The sequence below is a fragment of the Chrysemys picta genome, chromosome 7 (assembly GCF_011386835.1).
Source record: "Chrysemys picta bellii isolate R12L10 chromosome 7, ASM1138683v2, whole genome shotgun sequence".
NCBI lineage: Eukaryota > Metazoa > Chordata > Testudines > Emydidae > Chrysemys > Chrysemys picta.
In genome coordinates this window covers 1310530-1330618 of record NC_088797.1, presented here as the reverse complement: position 1 = coordinate 1330618, position 20089 = coordinate 1310530, and the positions used below count along the sequence as shown (strand labels likewise).

At 51.9% G+C, this 20089-nt stretch overlaps 1 protein-coding gene across 2 annotated transcripts; it reads right to left on the bottom strand.

Annotated features, from left to right (window-relative positions):
• Positions 1 to 167: 167 nt before the first annotated feature.
• On the bottom strand, positions 168 to 19010 carry IMPDH2 (inosine monophosphate dehydrogenase 2). 2 transcript variants are annotated; one of them, XM_065552885.1, is made up of 15 exons: positions 18813 to 18984; positions 17976 to 18024; positions 17511 to 17612; positions 16575 to 16649; positions 15836 to 16042; positions 11665 to 11752; positions 10762 to 10961; positions 8306 to 8396; positions 7027 to 7122; positions 5510 to 5581; positions 2614 to 2757; positions 1562 to 1706; positions 1303 to 1446; positions 747 to 830; positions 168 to 384 (listed from the first exon to the last, which is right to left on the bottom strand). In XM_065552885.1, exons 1-15 carry the CDS (start codon positions 18908 to 18910, stop codon positions 363 to 365), a joined length of 1617 nt encoding a protein of 538 aa, XP_065408957.1. In that variant the 5' UTR covers positions 18911 to 18984; the 3' UTR covers positions 168 to 362. The 2 variants fall into 2 exon arrangements, with proteins under 2 accessions (XP_065408957.1, XP_065408958.1); XM_065552886.1 differs by lacking the exon at positions 5510 to 5581 and having other exon boundaries at positions 18813 to 19010.
• Between the last annotated feature and the right edge of the window lie 1079 nt (positions 19011 to 20089).

Below are 20089 nucleotides of genomic sequence, written 5' to 3'. Positions count from 1 at the left end.
CAGGGGGGAGGTTCACAGGGACTGAAGCATGGGGAGACAGCGGTTGCTCTCACAATCTTGCACCAGAGCAAATCCTGGGACCAGCAACAAAACCAGCCTAAGGGGACCCCGGGGGCATGACAGGGGACAGGAGGCCTGAGGTGGTGGGACTGAGACAGACAAGGAGCCCCGCCCTCTTTTCTTTTATTGTAAAACACAGCCAACACGCGCCAGGGCCTGAGCCCCGCTGGCAGGGTGTCTTCACGGGGACGGGGAGCAGCAGGTGCTGGCAGGATAATGGCACTTCTGTGACAGGAGCAGCTCAGGTGCGTGGCCGAGGGCTGCAGAGCAGCAAGGCGCTGAGTACAGGCACAGACCCTCCTTCAGAAGAGGCGCTTCTCATATCTAAACAGACAGGAAAGTTGCCATGGGCCTGGCCCCTCCACCTCCCGGCCTGCCCAGCCCCCAGCAGCAGCCCCTGCTCTCCAGCCCTAGGTCCGCTGGGCTGGGGCAGTCAGTTGCCATAGATCTGCAGTGTCTGGGGAATCCAAGGCCGGTGCTATTATGGAACAGCTCCAGCTGCTACAAACAGCAGGTAAGCCAGTAACCCCCCCCCAGCTCCCTGCCAGCCAATGGGATGCAGCCTGTCCCACTGCCTGCGGGGACAGCAAGGGCAGGGCTGTCCTAGTGTGCTGGGCTGGGCCACATCCAACAGTGTTTTGAGCCGCTAAGAGCCCAGCGAAGGGCAGCGCGGGCAGGGGACTTACGAATGGAGGCCATGAACTCCTCCTTCCACTTGGGCAGACGTCGTCCTCTTTTCAAACTTCAGTTCTCCTGAGTACATCATGGCTCTGCCGAGGGAAAGCAGATCTGGGGTCATGCTCCCCAGGCCGCGGCTAGGCGGCCTCTGGCCCTCAGTGTGCCATGGGGAGCTGCAGGCCTGGGGAGAGACTGTACTGTGCAGTGGGGCAAGGAGATTTCACACCAACTGCAACACAGGACGAGCAAGGGGTTGCCACATGCTTCCCCGCCCCTGGGCCCATTTCTGGAAGGAGCAGAGCCAGGCGGCCAGCTCCAGCTCCTCCCTCAGCAAGGCTGCCCAGGCAGCGCTCTCCCATCCCATCCCAACGCACAACTCCTCCTTCAGGGTGTGCCTGCTGGGGACTGGGCTGGGAGCAGGGGCTACAGCTCAGCTGCACCAGAGATCGCGGTCTGAGACATGGTGGGCCTTGGCTACCAGCTGCAAGGAGCCAGTTACCAGACGCTAGCTCAGGGATGACAAGATGAGGATTAGCTGAGCGCGCACACGGGGAAGTCTCTTACCTGACTTGGGTCAGACTCTTAGCACCGATATCCTGACAGGAGTGCTGGATCCCAGCAATCAGGTACGGGATGAACTTGTGGATAGAACCTTTGTCTTGCACTGCACCAGACACCCCCTGGGCCACTTTAATTTTATCTGTCTCACTGGGGATGGTTGGGGGGAAAAAAAAAAGTCCATGGAACAAACCAGACCTGGCAAGCTAAGGCAGTAATCTCACAGACTCGGGGACCTGCTGCCCCTCATGCCAGTCTCTCCTACCTGAAGTATCGGGTCTGGCTGCCCAAGTTCTTGTCCATGGCATCCAATGATCCCATTCCCCGGTATTTCTTCAACCTAATTCCGTCCGAAAAGTAGTACTCTCCAGGGGCTTCCGTGGTTGCAGCCAGGAGCGAGCCCATCATCACTAAAGCCAGCGAGAAGATGAGCGACAGCTGAGTCAGCCACAGGGCACAGGAGGGGAGCTTACACTGGAGCAAGGCTTTGTTCACCCACTTGGTGGGCCCCAGAGCCTGCATTTTCGGAGGGGGCAGCATGACCCTGTGATCTGGGCACAGGGTGAAAGTGGAGCTGGCCAGAATATACCCAGTTGGCATTGTTTGCTGGGCCCTCGCCCCCATTAGCAGGTGTTGCTGCGTTGACAACTCCCCCAGGAGGAGGAGGTGTTACCCTCACCTGGCTCTAAGGGAGGTGGGGGCTGAGCAGTCCTGAGGGAGGAACCGTAGGAACAGACAAACTTGGAGAAGGGCTCAGCTGATCTTTTAAGTCATTAATTTCTTTGTTTGATAAACCCTGAGGAAGGGGTAAGTCTGGACCCTACAGAGCATGTAGACGTGAAGAACAGACTGAGAAAGACAACTGCTTAGAGGCTCACTGGGTTTGTGGTTAGCCCTTGTACCTCTGGGCAAAAGGCCTAGATCACGAAGGGCACAAGTGGCACTCTGCTTGGAAGAAGCCTCACACTAGTGCACGGGGCATGTGGCACCAGCAGACCTGTCTGGAGAATGCTGCCCTGACACTAGAGTAGATCAATGCCCTGTGCACAATGTACGTTCACTGCTGTTACATTGCAGCCTGGGCAATGTAAATACACCAGCAATCTCCCACTCCCGGCCCGGCTGTGATCGTGTTGACACTCATGCAGACACGGTCAGGGCTTTGCAGAGCTCCTGGAACACTGCCAAGCGAGCGCTGCAGAACAGTCTACAGGCAGTAAGAAGCTCACTCATTGGGTTGATATTCCAACGGCAAAGCAAATCCCCCAAAAAGGAGACACCCCTCTGAATGCCTTAAGCTCCCCCCATCCCCCTCACCTGTGGAAGCACCGAGTGCCAGGGCCTTGGCAACGTGTCCTACGGTTTGGATCCCTCCATCTGCGATCACCGGGACCCCGAATCTCCTGGCATATTCAGACACTTTGTACACTGCTGTGGCCTGGGGCCTGCCGCAGGCCAAGACTAGATCCAGGAAGAGAAAGGGTGAACCATCAAGTACCAGGCGCTGCAGCAATCCCCTTGGTTAAAGGTCCTTCAGCTTTCAGTCACACACAGACCTCCCAGTCTGCTTCTCCCCTGGAATAAGCCACACGAAATCAAGCAGCCCTGGCCCCAAGTCCCAGAAGGCAGGTGAACGGGGGCTATGAAGTAACTGCTGCCCCAATGCCACAGAGCAGCGTTTGCAGTGGTTACAGAATGACCAAGAGCCCTGGTGAAATCATGGACGCCAGCTGCTCAGTCCTTAGGGGCACTGATTCACTCACCACCTAGTGTCCAGCAAGACACAGAAGGAAATAGGGCCAGACCCAAGAAACCCAAGCCCAATGAGTCCCCAGATGATTGCTGTGTTCCCCGCATTGCTGATCACCACAATGATGGGATGTCAATGTGCAGCCAGGAAGAGGCATCTGACCAAAAGGAGAGTTTCTATTGATACGCAACAACAGAAAAGGAAACAGACACAGGGCGGACTGATGTGGCGCTGGAAATGTAAGTTTCTCCAGCATAGCAGGGCCTCCTTAAAGTTTAGCCATCAGTGGGGGCAAATAAAGCGCTGGTAAATCTGAGACCAGTCCGTAGCAACTACAGGCTTTTCACTGTACAAAAACACCTGAAGGGAAACCACTGAATGACACGTATTCGGGTACATTTACCAGCCAAGTGCATGCACATACGCTGCAGTAACCTTCCCATCCCTCAGATTTCCCCCAGCAACATAATCACCAAGAGGCCTTTCCTCCAATCACAATTAGCACAGTACCCAGATGAGATTATGAACATGCAAGATTAGTAATTCAGGGTGCAAACATCATGTTTGATGCAGGGTTTCAAGCTGCCACCTGGGAGCAGCACCAAGTGTGCCAACTCCTAGTGACTGGTGCTCTGCCAGAAGAGGGAGCCTTTACAAACTACTTTTTGCACAGCTCACACATTTCTCCCTGTGCTCACACCAGCAGCTCAGGTTGGGAGGAGAATTCCAGGTAGCGATCGTGAAAGAGTCAATTGGACCCAGCCAGCTATGAAGAAGTGTCTGCTAGCAATAACGTGAATGCTGTTAGTGTTAAAAGAGATGGTCTCACTTGGTAGTGCATTGCCGAAGGAGAGACTGAGGGTGCCCGTACAGCAACTCCTCACTTAACATTGTCATTATGTTCCTGAAAAATGCAACTTTAAGTGAAACAATGTTAAACGAATCCAATTTTCCCATAAGATTTAAGGTAAATGCGGGGTATTAGGTTCCAAGGAAATTTTTTTGGGTCAGACAAAAGGCATTATATACTGTACTGTGGTTGGGAAGTGCCCCTGGCTTACCCCACACAGGCACAGCGTGCTGCAGACAAGGACGCTAGGAAGCACCTTCGCAGCGGCAGCTTCCCTGGAGAAGAACAGGCGCTGACTTTGCTGGGAATGCTCCGGGCCCACCTCTTCCTGTCCACGCCCCGCTCCACTCCAGCCCACCTCTTCCCACCCCCACTCCAACTCCTCTCCGGAGCACACCGTATCCCCCCACCCCCTGAAAGTCCTAAGTGCCGCCAAACAGCTGTTTGGCAGTGGGGGAAGCGCTGGGAGGGAGGCGGAGGAGGCGGAGAAGAGGATGCTCCCTTGTAAAGTCACTGCTCTTCCACAGAATCTTACAAGCAGTGGACAGAGCAGGCAGCCTAACGACGTTATAAGGGAGCACTGCACAACTTTAAACGAGCAGTGATGTAACTCAAACAACGTTAAGTGAGGAGCTCCTGTACGGACATCTGACGACACCATCTCCTCTGTGCAACAGCCGGATTTCAAAGAAACCCAGAGCCCCACGCCTCTGGATCCCGTTATTCTCTACAAAGAACAGAAGTTTGTCGCTATATTAGAGAAGTAATAACTGAGACCAGCCCTTTATAATTCACCTCTTGGCACAGGGCACATGGGACCATCACATGACTGTATTTGGCTGTCCCAGCTCCCAGTGCCAAGACAAACAGGGGGTGCAGGCTTCCAAAGCAGGGTTCAAAATGTAGGCACACTTCACCTGTACTCGGAGCAAACGCTTGTAAGGGTGGCGCTAAGAGAGGACTGTCATGCTAGTGGGTACAACCCAGGATCCAAACCAGAAACCTCTTTCCCTTTGAAGTGCTTCGCAAATAGGGCAAAAGCCAAGATTCATCTTGGTCACCTACTTGATCCTGTAACTTCAAAAAGTAGCGCTTGCGAGGTGAGAGGGAGAAGAGCCCTTCCTCACACACGCAGATCAGAATCACTGGCAAAGGGCATGGTTCTGGGATGTGCCCTCCAGGTTCGCCACAGGGTGAAAGTCCCTGTTAAAGTCCCGTTCACACAGCACGGCTAGCTTCACACAAGGCGAAATGTAGCTGATGTGTAACCTCTCCCAACACAGAGCAGAATTGCAGGCTCTGCCTAGGCACCGCCCTCCAGTTAGAGGCTCAGCAGTGCCCCTGAGGAAGCTCAATCAGGTTTTTTAATTGGGTTGGATTAAAGACACTGACAAGCCCAGCTGGCCTCGATTAGGACAATTCAGAACCCTGCTTTAGAAATCCAAAAGTCTTCTCAGCATCAGTTTTTGGGTCAACTACCAGTATCCAAAGCCACACAACCCCAAGTGCATCTACAACTCAATTATTCTCAAACAAGCGGAGGGGCCATGTGCAGCCAATCAGGGTCCTGCTTCAAGACAGAATTAAGGTTGAGAACAGGGCAAGTGACTTACTATAGGTGCCCATGACAGAAGACGGGCACTTGGGGCTGTGGGACTTTAGTTCTGGAGGGATCTGTGGAGCAGCTAAACAAAACAAATAAATAAAATTTAGAAACAAACAGCAGCAGCAAAATAAAGGGCCCCCCAGCAGTGACTTTACCAGGCTGAGCCTGGGATAACAGAGCCAGAACTCGGACGTCAGGGGTCCCTCTCAGTCCAAGCCACTGAGAAGGATGCCAAGCTGAAGGCCATGTCCAGGGGAGCACAACCTGGCACTCAGCATGTGCTCTCCCTACTCCAGGGACATTTCATGGAGAAATCCATCTGACGCTGAAACACTGGCTCCTCTACCTGCTCCTGGTGTTCCTGGCACAAACACCCGCCACACAACGGCCTCTGGGAAGTACAGATGTTCGGTCTCTGCTGCCAAGATAGGGGCAGAGCTCCCAGAGTCTGGCTGTACTCATCACATTGTAGTGCTGGAACTTGCCATCATTTCCTCCAGTTATCCATGGGTGAGAATGAAAAGAACCAGGAAGTGCTGGTGCAGCAGGGGATAGGGTGGGGAAGGGCGGCTCTTCAATAAAACATTCTACACAAGAGACACAACAGTTTCTCCAGCGCAACACCTGGGCCAGTCTCCAAGCAGCAGGTGCTCCCTTAGCGGGCAGAGCGAGAACACAGATCCTCGGTACAGGGGGCTGTCCCCAAGGTGTGTCCTCGTAGGGCCCCAAGTACTGCTGCTGGGATCTGCAGGAAGACCCTGCATGCATATGGCAAAGGGCTGCTTCTCTAGGCAGCGGCTTGTTTCAGGTCCATTACAGCAAAGCTCAAGAGAGGGGCTCTGCAGCCAGACTGCCGCAGCGATGGCCCCTCACAAGGCATCCACACCCCTGCTTGCTTGTTGCACTTGGAACTGTGATGTCCAGTTGCAGCTTTAAAACCAGTCTTCATTCCAGGACATGCCCGGCCACTGAGTCTAGTAGCTAGGCTAGAGAGCTGTGCCTAGGAACGCTGCCTGCCTGGCACAGGCACCCCTGGAATCCTGCTAACTGCAATAGCTGCATTCAAAAACCTCATCTTTGGCAGGCAATTGCACCCTGGCACCAATCCAGCAGACCAACACTTTCCATTAAACACACAAGGATCTTACTGTCAGCTGCAGCTGCCCCAGGGCAGGGCCACACAAACCACCCTGGGAGTTTTATCACCATGCTCTCTGCTGCCCTCCTAGCTATGCCGAGCAAATGGAAACCCCCAACGTCTGTACCCAATGCCCTCTCCTTTGCCCTGCTCACTTAGGTGGAGATCAGGTCGAGTGGCACGTCTATGCTCCCACACCCAGCCCTGGAGTGTCTTTGGCACTACACAGCTGTAAAATCATATCCCCATTACACCGGACCTGCGGCAAGACAGTCACCACCACTCGAGGACTGCATCGCTGCAGACTTATCGCAGGCTCTGGATAGGAATGTTTTGCAGATATTTGTTTTTCTAGCTATTGAGAAGATATTAAAAATTTTCTTTACCTTCTTGCGTGATGCAGATGGAGCCACTGCCCATCCCGACCCTTAGAGCATCGACCCCTGCATCGATCAGATTCTTCGCCTGAGCAGCCGTCACCACTGAAGCAAACAGACGAAGGTTTTTAAATGAGAATGCTGTCTCCTTTCACCATTAGTAGCTAGCCAGCTGCCCTCCTCCCTGAGCTGGGTTCTCTGCACTTGCCCAGCACCTTCCACTCGGGCATCTCAGTGGGTCCCACAAACAGCACCTGATTCAGCTTCACAGCCCCGGGATCTAGGGATGGAGAGTGCTCCCTTCTGGAGGCAGGCCAATTGCGTTGGTGTGCATGGTAACACAACAGGTCATGCACAAAGTCAGTTTCAAATCTCAACAGCAACCCGGCACCAAACGGCTGGTTCTCAGTCAACCGAGAAGTGTGCGCGCATCACCCTGCTGCTCTTGTGCAGGCACCAGTCACCACAGCCATGGCATGTGCACACTGAACCAGGGTGAAAGCCAGGCCTGGATGTTTGACTGCTCTAGGAAGAGACCCTGCTAGCTTGGTGTGCAGGGACCAGGGGTTAGCTTTACACCTACACAGCCGACCCTTGGGGGGTTGGGCGGGATCAGCCTGATGCCAGAGCCTGGGTCCCTCCCAATGTGGTTCGTGTCTGACTGATTTCCCAGGGCCATGCTTCTCCACTGCCCTTTTCACTGGCATTGTGCTGGCTGCTGAATCCACAACAGCACTTGATGTTTCCCTGCTTCCCCACTAACCCAATGGCGCAGGGGAGTCCGTGCTGCAGCTAGACTAGCGAGACATTGTAATGCATTGTACGACGGCAGAGGAAGCGAGAGACATGCTTAGGGCCACGCAGGGGACAAAGGCTGGAGGAGGCACTATGCTGCGTTAGCAACATATTTGGTAACGCAGCTAAAGACAAGAGGAAGAGAGTTAAACTCTGCTCTGCCAGATTCTGATGGATGTTGCTGTTTATTTTCCACACAAGGTAGGAGTCCTCCAAGAACCAGACCCCTGAAATCCTAGAAGGATTTCAAACCAATGTTACAGAGCCCAGAGAGCAACGGGTCAAGGCTGGGGATTGCACACACTGCATTAATCCTGCGTGAGAAGTTTTCGCACAGAACAGAAGTGTCCGTCAGGTGCTGTACCATATTCTATACACCTGACACACAGGGCACTGGGCAGGTGACAGGGAGGCTCATTTAAAGCAGGTCAACATGTCTTACTACAACTGAAAACAGTCAGTCTAGAAGCTAAAATTGCATTTAGTAGATTACCATTGCCTCCAATGACCTGTAGGTTAGGATATTTCTCCTTGATATACTTGATCATGTTGATCTGGAAAATGGAATTGCCCTGAGAGGAATCCTAGAAGAGAAAGAAAAACAAAATCAACCGAAATAGCTACAAAGGATTTTAAATCCAGCCCTAGGAGAGTCACAGAGACTTCAGCACATTGCAAACAGGTGATTAATTCACGTCAGTAGGGAAAGACCCCACTGCCCAGGCTCAGAAGGCCAGGAAGACATGAGCTACAAGAGAAAACCACCACAAACTTCCATCTTACAGGACATTTCAGCCTAATGAGTGCAGGGCGCACACGCACACACACAGCTCACGTTGAGGGCTAGGAGAAACATCTAAGAGCTGCATTCTTTAGAGAATTGTGAGTTTCGGGGCCTCAACTTCATACTGCCAAGAGACAGCTGCCTTGCGAACCCCAGGACAAGAGGAGGGCTCACTAACACTGCCCTGGAAAGAAAGGGTGTGAGGCGAAGGTCAGTCCGAGCCCTTAGCACTGGAACAGCAGCTAGCCACCTGCCTAGTCCTCATCGTCCAAATGGTCCTGTCCTACCCGCAAGAAACGCATGTGTCCACTGTACAGTCTATATGAGTGAGGAAGGATGGTCCCGTGGTTAGAGCCCTGACCTGGGCTAGGAGACCAGAGTTCAGTACCTGCTCTGCCACAAATACCTTGTCAGGTAACGTCACTAGACCGGTCTCCCACCCCTAGAACCGGAATGGCAGGACTGCCTGCCCTCAGAGGGGTGGTGAACATTGTCAGGTGCTCAGCTACTACGGTGATGGGCCCCCCGAATACTGAATTCAAACAGACGCCAGAGATGCTCAAGGACAACTCTTCCCAACTCCCATGAACACAGCTCGGTTTTTGTCGTTCATTTTACTCTGGGTGGGTCTTCACAGCACAGTCAGCTCCAGTTCTGACAAGTTCACACTCTGGTTACTGTACTGTAGCTAGCCTGCCTTGGGTGAGGCCACGTCTACCCCACAAGCGCTAGAGCGGCACACAGCTGCAGCACTGTTCGTGTAGTGCAGACACAGAACGCTGCAGCCGCGCCACTGCAGCCCTTCAGTGTAGACACAACCAATGCTGACAGGCGGAGTTCTCTTCTCGGCATGGGGTAATCCACCTCCCTGAAAAGCAGTAGCTAGGTCGACAGAAGAATTTTTTCATCAACCTAGCACGGTCTATATTGGGACTCAGGCCAACACCACCAGTCAGGGGCGTGGATTTTTTCACACCCGAGCCATGTAGTGAAACCGACCTACATTTCTAGTGTAGACCAGACGACAGCCATGGAAAGGGTTTTTCTGTCGCCACAGGAACTCCATCTCCCCGTGCAATGGCAGCATTCTTCCCTTGAACTAACTGCAGCTGGCATAGCTACGGCACTCAGGCGTGGGACTTCTCACACCTCTGAACACCATAGCTATGATAAGCTAGGTTTTAAGGCCAGGCCTGACAGCAACCACACTTCAAAACACCACTGGCCCTTCACAGAGAGCACATTAGCAGCACACAGCAATTGGATTAGCTATTGATGAGATCCCCACTGCAGAGTCCGCGCCACCTCCCCATCCCCCTCACGAGCTAGCGAGCGTGAGTTTAAAGCACTGCTTAATTCCAGCTAGAGAATTTTGCATGTGGACAGGAGTCAAGTCAGGGGTAAGACGGATTAGAACTCAATTCCCTGTGTGGTGAAGACACCCTAAGAGGACAGGAAAAGTTAGTCGCCTTTTTCCCAAGGCGGCAGCAGCAGTCCCTGCTTATGGAGGCTCCACACTAAGTGCACCAGCCCCCTTGTTAGAATGGGAGATAGAAGGTGCTTATGACTAATCCAGCCATGAAACAAGTGTTGTATAACCAATATCTCCCATTTCCTTTCTAGTTGGGCTCTCAGACTAACCTATCGACAGCAAGGGCACGTGCAAACTGCTGTGCCCAAATGATCAGAGACGTGGGGCTGACAGGACAGACTGCCGAGAAGTTCCATATTGGTCCCTCTGTGTTATTTGTTTTAATAATCAGGTAATTAAAGGACACAGTACTGTTATTTCACACAAGGAGCCCAACACGTGTTTGTACATGAGTCCTACGGCCAGTGACAGACATCAAGCGAGCAGAGCACCTTTGTAATTACAGCCATCTAGCCTGACGTCACTATATCGAGCTGCACCAATCACCACATGCTAGCAGACCAGTATCTGTATCAACACACATGCCATCAGAATGCCCCACCATGAACAGACTGGCCATTTAGACTAGTCTCCCTCCTGCCCCAGCCCTGCAGGTCCAAGCTAGGCCACTGGCACAAGGGGGCCAGTCACAAAGTCCATGATGAAGCTATGCTATGAAGAGGGCTGCTAATCAAAAACTTGTCAGGATGTGTTGAATTCACTCAACTAAGAGAAGCCAAACCCTGGTGCTCACCAAGACGACGACATCCACCCCCGACTGCACTAGGAGATCCAGACGGTACTTGTCATCTTCATGGGTTCCAATGGCAGCACCACAGAGCAGTTGCTTCTTAGCATCTTTAGATGCGAGCGGGTAATCCCGGTTCTTCTTCAGATCCGTGCGGGCGATTATAGCAACCAGCTCATCCTCCTCATTAACAATGGGCAGCTTGCCTTGAAATAAATATAAATACACCATCATGTCAGAACCTCCCACCAGCCTGGCCCTCAGGGCAGGAACCCGGCTCACACTGTATGCCAGAGATGCAAAGAGTGACCGGCAGCCTGAGCAGGACTTGCTTTTGAAGCCCAGCTGGCAGACTGAGAAGTCAGTAGGACTGGGAAAGGGCTCCAGATTAGGATCCTGATTGTGCTGCATAGCCTTGAATTCACGAAGGGCACTTGTACTCAAGTGACTCCAGACCCCCCACAGAACCGAACTGGTCACAAGCCTCTGAAACCACACACTAGAAACTGGATACAAAATTAAAAGCCTGCGGCCAAGTGCGCTCTTGGCATTTACAGCTTTTCAGCACCTTGACTGGCAGGAATTCCTGAAGTTCTAAGCAGACTCAGAGATGAAGGTGAAGGTTTTAGTCTTTTGGCAGGTCTTCACGCTCGTTTGGGGCTCCAGGACACGCCTGTCCTTACCATCTCTTCTCCCCAGGGAGATTTGGAAGGAACACCCCATGGGACACCTGGCATCAGTCTTTTATTGTAGGGAAAAACATTTGCATTGAGAAACAAACTGAATGTGTGGAGAGAGGAGCACGACAGCATTTCCCAGACGTGCACACGTGTGTGCTCACATCCGCCCTCCCGACCCCTGCTCTACGCCAGACACTGTTCACCCACGCAACACAACTAGTCACGGTACCTTTTTTGCTTCTCTGCAGAATTTCATTTGCTTCCTTTAACGTTACCCCTGCAGGGGCTACAACGAGATCATCCCGCTTTGTCATAATCTGATAGAAAAGGGGCAAAGAATGAAAAGTCACACGAGTGAGCTCCTTCCCACTTGATCCACGACAGGAAACACAAACTGCCAAGCAAAGATGCTTCAGTGGCCACTTGCTAGGAGCCAGAGGGTCCCAACTAAACGCTACATATGGGATGGACGAGGGAGCACGCGATAGCGTGGAGCAGCCATGAAAATGACTCCTTAACCTGCAGCGCTCTATACCCATTCAAACAGTCCACTCAAATCCACATGGAGCCCGGCACAGAGCTGTGTCCATAGGCTGTATGTCCATACCACCGGCCAACCCAGGGAGATCACCCTGAGAGAAGGAAGAACCTCACCCCCTCTACTTGGGATTTCAGCAGCACAGACTCCCCTCACATCACCAGCTACACAATCCAGACCAAAGTACTTTTAATAGGTTAGGAACCTAGCTCCAGCACTCATTTGCCTGATATAATCCCAGCCTCTTCCTGTTCTGGCAGAAACTCCACCCGTCACTGGGCTTGTTTTCAGACAGCGCTCCCTAGCACGCTGGCTTTAGGGGGACTCTGCTTGGGAGTGCTGGAGGCTGCAGAATAAGGGCAGGGGATGGGAGGAAGAGGCCACATCTAAATTAGGGCTGTCAATCAATTGTAGTTAACTCACGCAATTAACTCAAAAAAATTAATCGTGATTAATCGCACTTATAACAATAGAACACCAATTGAAATTTATTAAATATTTTTGGATGTTTTTCTACATTTTCAATATTGATTTCAATTACATCACACAATACAAAGTGTACAGTGCTCACATATTTTTTGTTACAAATATGCACTGTACAAATGATAAACAAAAGAAATAGTATTTTTCAATTCACCTCATACAAGTACTGTACTGCAATCTCTATCGGCAAAGTGTAATTTACAAATGCAGATTTTTTTTGGTTACGTAACTGCATTCAAAAACAAAACAGCGTAAAACGTTGGAGCCTGTAAGTCCACTCAGTCTTCCTACTTATTCTGCCAATCACTAAGACAAACAAGTTTGTTTACATTGATGGAAAATAATGCTGCCCGCTTCTTACTTACAATGACACCTGAAAGTGAGAACAGGCGTTCGCATGGCACTTATATGCCAGGTATGCTAAACATTTGTATGCCCCTTCATGCTTTGGCCACCATTCCGGAAGACATGCTTCCATGCTGATGATGCTCGTTAGAAAAATAATGCGTCAATAAAATTTTTGACTGTACTCCTTGGGAAGAGAGTTGTATGTCTCCTGCTCTGTTTTACCCACATTCTGCCAAATGTTTCATGTTATAGCAATCTCAGATGACCCAGGACATGTTTGGTTTAAGAACACTTTCACAGCAGATTTGACAAAACGCAAAGAAGGTACCAATATGAGATTTCTAAAGATAGCTACAGCACTCGACCCAAGGTTTAAGAATCTGAAGTGCTGTCCAAAATCTTGAGGGACGAGGTGTGGAGCATGCTTTCAGAAGTCTTAAAAGAGCAACACTCGGATGCGGAAACTACAGAACTCAAACGACCAAAAAAGATCAACCTTCTACTGGTGATATCTGACTCAGATGATGAAAATGAACAGGTGTCGGGCCGTACTGCTTTGGATTGTTATCAAGTAGAACCCACAGCATTAGCCTGCTAAACTCAGGGTTGAGAGTTCAATCCTTGAGGGGGCCATTTGGGGATTTGGGGCAAAAATCTGTCTGGGGATTGATTGGTCCTGCTTTGAGTAGGGGGTTGGACTAGATGATCTCCTGAGGTCCCTTCCAACCCTGATATTCTATGATTCTATCAGCATGGAAGCATGTCCTCTGGAATGGTCGATGAAGCATAAAGGGACATATGAATCTTTAGCGCATCTGGCACGTAAATATCTTGCAACACCGGCTACAACAGTGCCATGCGAACACCTGTCCTCACTTTCAGGTGACGTTGTGAACAAGAAGTGGGCAGCATTATCTCCTTGCAAATGTAACCAACCTTGATTGTCTGAGGGACTGGCTGACCAAGAAGGAGGACTGGGTGGACTTGTAGACTCTAAAGTTTTACATTGTTTTATTTTTGAATGCAGGTTTTTTTGGTACATAATTCTACATTTGTAAGTTCAACTTTTATCATAAAGAGATTGCACTACAGTACTTTTATGAGGTGAATTAAAAAATACTATTGTTTGTTTACAGTGCAAATATTTGTAATAAAAAATACAAAGTGAGCACTATACACTTTGTATTCTGTGTTCTAATTGAAATCAATATATTTGAAAATGTAGTAAACATCCAAAAATATTTAAAATAAATGCTATTCTAACAGCATGATTAATCGTGATCAATTTTTTTGATCGATTGACAGCCTAATCTAAATTAACACGCCTGCCTGTGTCCACTCTGACAAACCAGCACCAGTGTACACCTGTACAAGGCTCATACGGTACATATTCAAGAAAGATCTCTTCTCCCTGAGTTCAGGGAAGTAACATCTCATCAAAATTGGGGTGGAGGGGGCTGGTTTCTTAGGTCTCAGATTGCACAGAAAAGAATTCCAGAAAGGGGCGGGGGGGGGAGAAAATAACACCCAGCACTAATTACTTGGAGAGCCTATGAGAGCAAGGAGCAGGGCATTAGAGCTAAATCATAAGTGGGATGAGAACCAGGGCTGTTACAGAAAGGCCAATAAACTCTCCTGCCTATTGTTGCACAGGAATCAACCTTTGAAACAAGAATAGGAAAGGGGCTTTCAGCTCTGCAGCGTAGATGCTAAGAGGCCTAAGCAGGAGATATGGCATGAATCTCGACTGGCCACCGTCAGAGACAGAATGCTGTTCTAGATGGACCATTGCTTTGACCCATTATGACCGTTCGATGTTCTGAATGGTTCAGCATCTCTGAAGAAACACAAGCCTCTTTGGTACCATTCCTGAAGTGACATTGTCAGCGTCTCTTTGGCTAGTAACAGGAGATTGAAAATGGAGTTGGGACATGAATGCAATGCCAAGCTGGGTCTATCTTTAGCTCATGCTGACCTAAGTCACAAGGGCAGCACTGGCCGAGCAGCACTAAAAACTACTGTATGCTGTCATCTGACAACACCGAAGATCTATCATTACAAGCTACCACAACCCTTCCCCAGTACCAGTACCAACGGAATTAGCACCAGCAGGCTCACACAGAGTGCATGCTGCAGGCTGATGGGAGAGAGCAAGAGGGAGAAAAGGAAAGTTTGTTAATGAAGCACTGTGGACGTGCTAAGTAGGACTTTACTGAGCCCAGGGGTTACCCTGCACTGAGAGAGTCCCAGACAAAGGGATTATACCAGGAGCCTGAAAGCACTATTCAGTGAATGGGAGCTTGGCGGCTCTGGCCTCTGCATTCAAACAATGTCACTTTTCCAACGGCCAGGTCACTACAGGAGAGCAGCAGTAGCCAATACAGACCCAGGAGAGAAATGATGGCTACAGCCAATAGTGAATGTCTGCCAGGGTGGGTGGGTGGGTGTCAAGGCCCCGCCCCACCCCTGCCCCTCCTCTTCCCCAGAGGCTCTCGGGCCTCCCCATCCCAGGCAGGTAAAGGGTCCGCAGCTCCCCACAGCTGTCTGGGCCGCTCTCACCTGGACCTGGCGATGGAAGTCTTATGGGGGAAGAGAAGGGACAGGGCCCATGACGAACAGCGGATGGGCCAGGTCTGTCCACTTTCAAAAGTGGAAAGGCCATGTGTGGCCCCCCAGTCCCCTGCATTCCTGCACCCCTGATGACTGCGATAGGAAGCAAAAAGGATCATGGCCAGATTGTGCCAAATGGTAAACCCGAGCCAGCAGTCATTGGAACACGCTAGTAATAGGCACAGAATATGCAGCTACAGAACGAAGCAGCAGGCACAGAACCCAGAGGTGAGCAGTTCAACTAAGCAGCAGAAAGACTAATTTAAACCTGGAATAAAACAAAGAGCCAGGCCCCTGTTCCCGCCAGGCTGGTTCACACACCTCATTCAAGCACTGAGCCTTTGTCGTCACTACACGCTGTAGCACTTCCTAACATAACCCTCCCTCTCCCACCAGGAGCGCGGGTCCTCGGGTAACGAACCTCACTGAGGGGCAGGTCGTGCTCCTCCTCTTTCAGGAAGTCAATGTCTCGGGATGAGATGATCCCCACCAGCTTACTCCCCATCTTTCCATTGTCTGTGATAGGAATGCCACAGAATCCATGACGGGCTTTTGCTTCAAACACATCACTCACTCTGTGCTTGGGGCTCAGCACCACTGGGTCTGTGATAAAGCCCTGTTCATATTTCTGAAACAAAGCACATTCAGAGAGCAGAGTAAACAACATGGATAGACTGAGCTGTAATGTGACGGGCATTTAACACTCCTCAGGGTACGAGAGCGGTGAAGGTCTGTCACTCTCCCCAAGCTGCCAGAGTCCGTTGCACACAGGTATTTGGGGTCAGTGACTGCAGTAGCAAGGATGCTGCATCAACCAAGTCAAGCTCCTTTCTGCCCATTTCTGGGGATAAATTCATTGACACTTTTCAAAACAGGCAGGTGGGGATTTAACCCCAGCATCCTGGCCAACATTCCCCCACACTCAGTAAGCAGGTTCTCGTGTCCCTAGCTGTTGTGGGATATGGCAAGACAGAAGAGCTGATATGGCCACCTGCACTGACCAGTGCCACTGCTCTAAGAGACTAGAATACAGGGGGAGTGAGTCCCTGCCAGCTCTCCTTTGCTTAAGCCTATTTCATGGTTCTCAAACTGGAGCCAGACCCCTTTGGACATTTAGTGACTTGCCCATCTCCTAGTTTCCTGCTTCAGCTGTTCTTTACCTTAACTTTCCGTACTTCATTGGCCTGGAATTCCGGTGTGCAGTTATGATGGATGAATCCAATCCCACCTGTGAGCTGAGAACACACAGAGGCAGCAGTAAGTCACTGCAACGATAGGGACCCTAAACTTCATTTGGTGAATTCAACAACCAGGTACAGATAGCAGACTACTACTGTAGCAGAGCAAACTGCACTTCTAATGGGAGCTCAGATACACTGAGGCCTTGGCTACACTTGGGAATGTGAAGTGCGAGTGTAGTCGCGCCGCCAGCGCTGCGAGAGAGCTCCACCTCTCCGAGGGGAGTAGGCTCTGATCACACTGGTGCTTTACAGCGCTGACCTCGCTGCGCTCGGGGGGGGGGGGGGGGGTTCCCACACCCTGAGCACAGCAAGTTGCAGCGCTGTACAGCGCCAGTGTAGCCAAGGCCTGAGGGCAGGATCTGAACAGTAGAAATGCCAGGATTCCCTTATCCAAAGACATGACTTGCCTCCCACCCCCATGGCTGCTTATGGGATACCAGTGTAAGGAGTATATTCAGGCCCAAAACACGCTCCAATTTTCTTTTAAGTTGATTTAACATCAAATGTTGTATGTTACAAACGGTTTGTTTTCCCTTAGAGAGTTAAGAGTAGGAATACAGCAGCGGAGAGGCTCCCGCTCTCCTGCTCAGAGAACACATTGATAAAGCCCCAATACAATGGAGAAATAAGATCTAACCCACTAACAGCAAGACCAGCTTAAGGAGATCTGAAAAAACAGCAGCTGGCAATAGCGAGCCTAGTTAGCGACAGCTGGTTTAACACCGTCGCACATTATTTTAAACTAAGTTTAACACAGATGATGTCATCACTCTTGGGAACTGGTATTAAAGTTATTCTTCAGTTTACAGGAGTCATTTCTCCCACCTTCTAATGTTCTTGTCCATGGGCACTCACCGCCATTGCAATGGCCATGCTGGCCTCGGTCACTGTGTCCATAGGAGAGGAAACCAAGGGAGTCTTTAAGGTGATCTTTTTGGTCAACGCTGAAGTCAGGTCCTAAAAGAAGAAAAGGTTTGTTGTGGTGATATGCAAGTTCATCCCAAAGCAACTCTACCTGGGCTGTGAACCAGGGAAGCCAGCATGGATTTTTGCCACACACCACATGGATTCATATGCCACACACCACTGCTTTACAACAAAGTGTTTTTCTTAGTTCCCATGATCGTCAAAGGGGCACCAATGTCTCCAAGAGTTTAGCTCCAAGGGCAGCCAAGATAGTAAAAATAAAGATCCTTCTCTCCCTCTACAATGGCCACTAAAGCAGACACAAGAAGAGCCGGTTAGCAAAGCACTGAGATCAGGGAGCACCAGCCTATTGTCATTAATCCCAGAGAATGCAAACTTCACCTTCATACTCACCACTTGCTCTGCGGTGAAGTCAATATAGCCGGGAAGAATAAGGAAGTCACTGGAAGATGGGATAGAAAGAGACAAACTGAAATCACCTGCATGCCAATGACACGACCCCGACCCCCCCGCCACAGCCCTTCCTGGCCTGGCTCCGGGGCGGTCTCAGACGGGGTTACCCGGCGCCGGGCAGCGCGGGGGAGATGAGGGGCGATTGGGGGGGTAAGGGAGGGGCACATCCCGGGCTGGCTCCGGGGCAGTCTCAGACGGGGTTACCCGGCGCCGGGCAGCGCGGGGGAGATGAGGGGCGATTGGGGGGGTAAGGGAGGGGCACATCCCGGGCTGGCTCCGGGGCAGTCTCAGACGGGGTTACCCGGCGCCAGGCAGCGCGGGGGAGATATGGGGCGATTGGGGGGCGAGGGGGGCACAGCCTGGGCTGGCAGCCGGGGCCCCGCCAGGGCGCGGTTAGTCCCGTGCGAGCGGATACCGCAGCCCGGGTCCGCCCGGGGGCGCTACAGGCACCGCGCCAGCTGGGGGGGTGGGGGGGGCGGCCTCTGGGCAACCCCCCCCCGGCTCCATGGACCCCCGCGCTGGGAACTCGCCGGGCGGGACAACGCGGCTCGTTGGGAGCGACCGACAAACCCGCCCCCAGCAGCGGCACCCGCCGGGACCCCCCCCGGCCCGACAGAGACACAGACCCCCCCCCAGGAACCCCCCCCGGCCCGACAGAGACACAGACCCCCCCCCAGGAACCCCCCCCGGCCCGACAGAGGCACAGACCCCCCCCCCAGGAACCCCCCCCGGCCCGACAGAGGCACAGACCCCCCCGGGACCTCCCCCCCCGCTCACTTGTAGGTCAGCCCGTCCCCGCAGTTGAGGAGCTGCTGCGCCGTCAGCCCGTCGTCGGGCACGTAGCCGGTGCCGCCGCTGATGAGGTAATCGGCCATGGCGGCTCCGCGGCGAACGGCTGCGGCCGCGTGGCCCAGAAAGAGCCGCCCCCCGCGCGCGCCCCGGAGATAAACCCCCGCGCAGGCCCGGGCCCCGCCCCCTACGGGGGCCGAGCGCGGACACGAGACCGCGCCCCGCCCCCGCCCCGGGCACGTGGTCCGGGCTAGGCCCCGGGGCACGTTCAGCTGGAGGCAGCGGGGGCCAGAGCCCAGCCCCGGCCGAGCCCCACGGGCCCTGGCCGGTGGGGAGTTCCCGGGCTGCCCCCCAGCCAGCTCCGGCGGGGAGAGGGGGCCAGGCCCAGCCAGCAGCACCACGGCGGGGCGCCCAGGGACCCGCCCCCGGCTGTGACCCCCAGAAAAGCCCCTGGTGGCCCCATCTGAGAAACACGGGTTTAAATGACAGCCGGCAGCAAGGGGCAAACTACAAGGGCCAAAATGCATTTTAAAACTCAGACAGCTAAGGGGTTATCGCCCAGCAGCCAAGGAGAGATTCTTTAACGAGACCAAGTATCAGGCTGGTTTTGTGGATACACCGAGGAGTCCAGTAGACTTAGTGGGGCATAAGCTTTCGTAGGTAAAAAACCCACTGCGTTAGCTGTAGTTGAAGGGGTTTTTTTACCCATGAAAGCTTATGCCCAAATAACTCTGGTAATCTTTAAGGTGCCAATGGCCTCCTTGTTTTTTTAAAGGATACCAGAACAGGAAGCGTGCAAAAGAATAGATAAGTCCATTGAAGCACTAGGGATAAAAGAAGGGAGCAATGAGGAAGATTAGGACACCACTGAGAAATTTTATTTTACCTCAGTCTTCACTGCCAGAAACACTGGGGACATCCATCCCTGGGCCCTGCTCTGGGAATAAAGATGAGGTGCCCTCAGAGACCCAGCTGAGGTGCTGAAGCAAACTGATAACCTAACAGGTAACCAGGCCCAGACAGTATATCCAAGAGTTATGAAGGAACTTGGGTAGGAAATAGCTGAACTGCTAACACAATATATGCAGTTTCTCATTAAAAACAGCTACTATTCCAGAGGACTAGAGAGTAGCAAATGTTGTACCAATATTTTTTTAAAAGTCTTAAGCAGTGATCCTGGGAACAACAGACTAGTGAACTTTACATGTGTACCTGGAAAAATTGGTTTAAATTATAATTAAAAGCAGAACACCTGAAACATCATG

What these genes read in the sequence shown, in the direction of transcription:
- IMPDH2 (XM_065552885.1), bottom strand. Translation starts at nt 18,910, where the DNA reads ATGGCCGATTACCTCATCAGCGGCGGCACCGGCTACGTGCCCGACGAC. An exon ending in CATCTGCATCACGCAAGAAG is followed by an intron (nt 5,582 to 7,026) that starts GTAAAGAAAATT and finishes TGTTTTGTTTAG; the next exon opens with CTGCTCCACAGATCCCTCCA. An exon ending in TTCTGTCATGGGCACCTATA is followed by an intron (nt 2,758 to 5,509) that starts GTAAGTCACTTG and finishes TCCTGGATCTAG; the next exon opens with TCTTGGCCTGCGGCAGGCCC.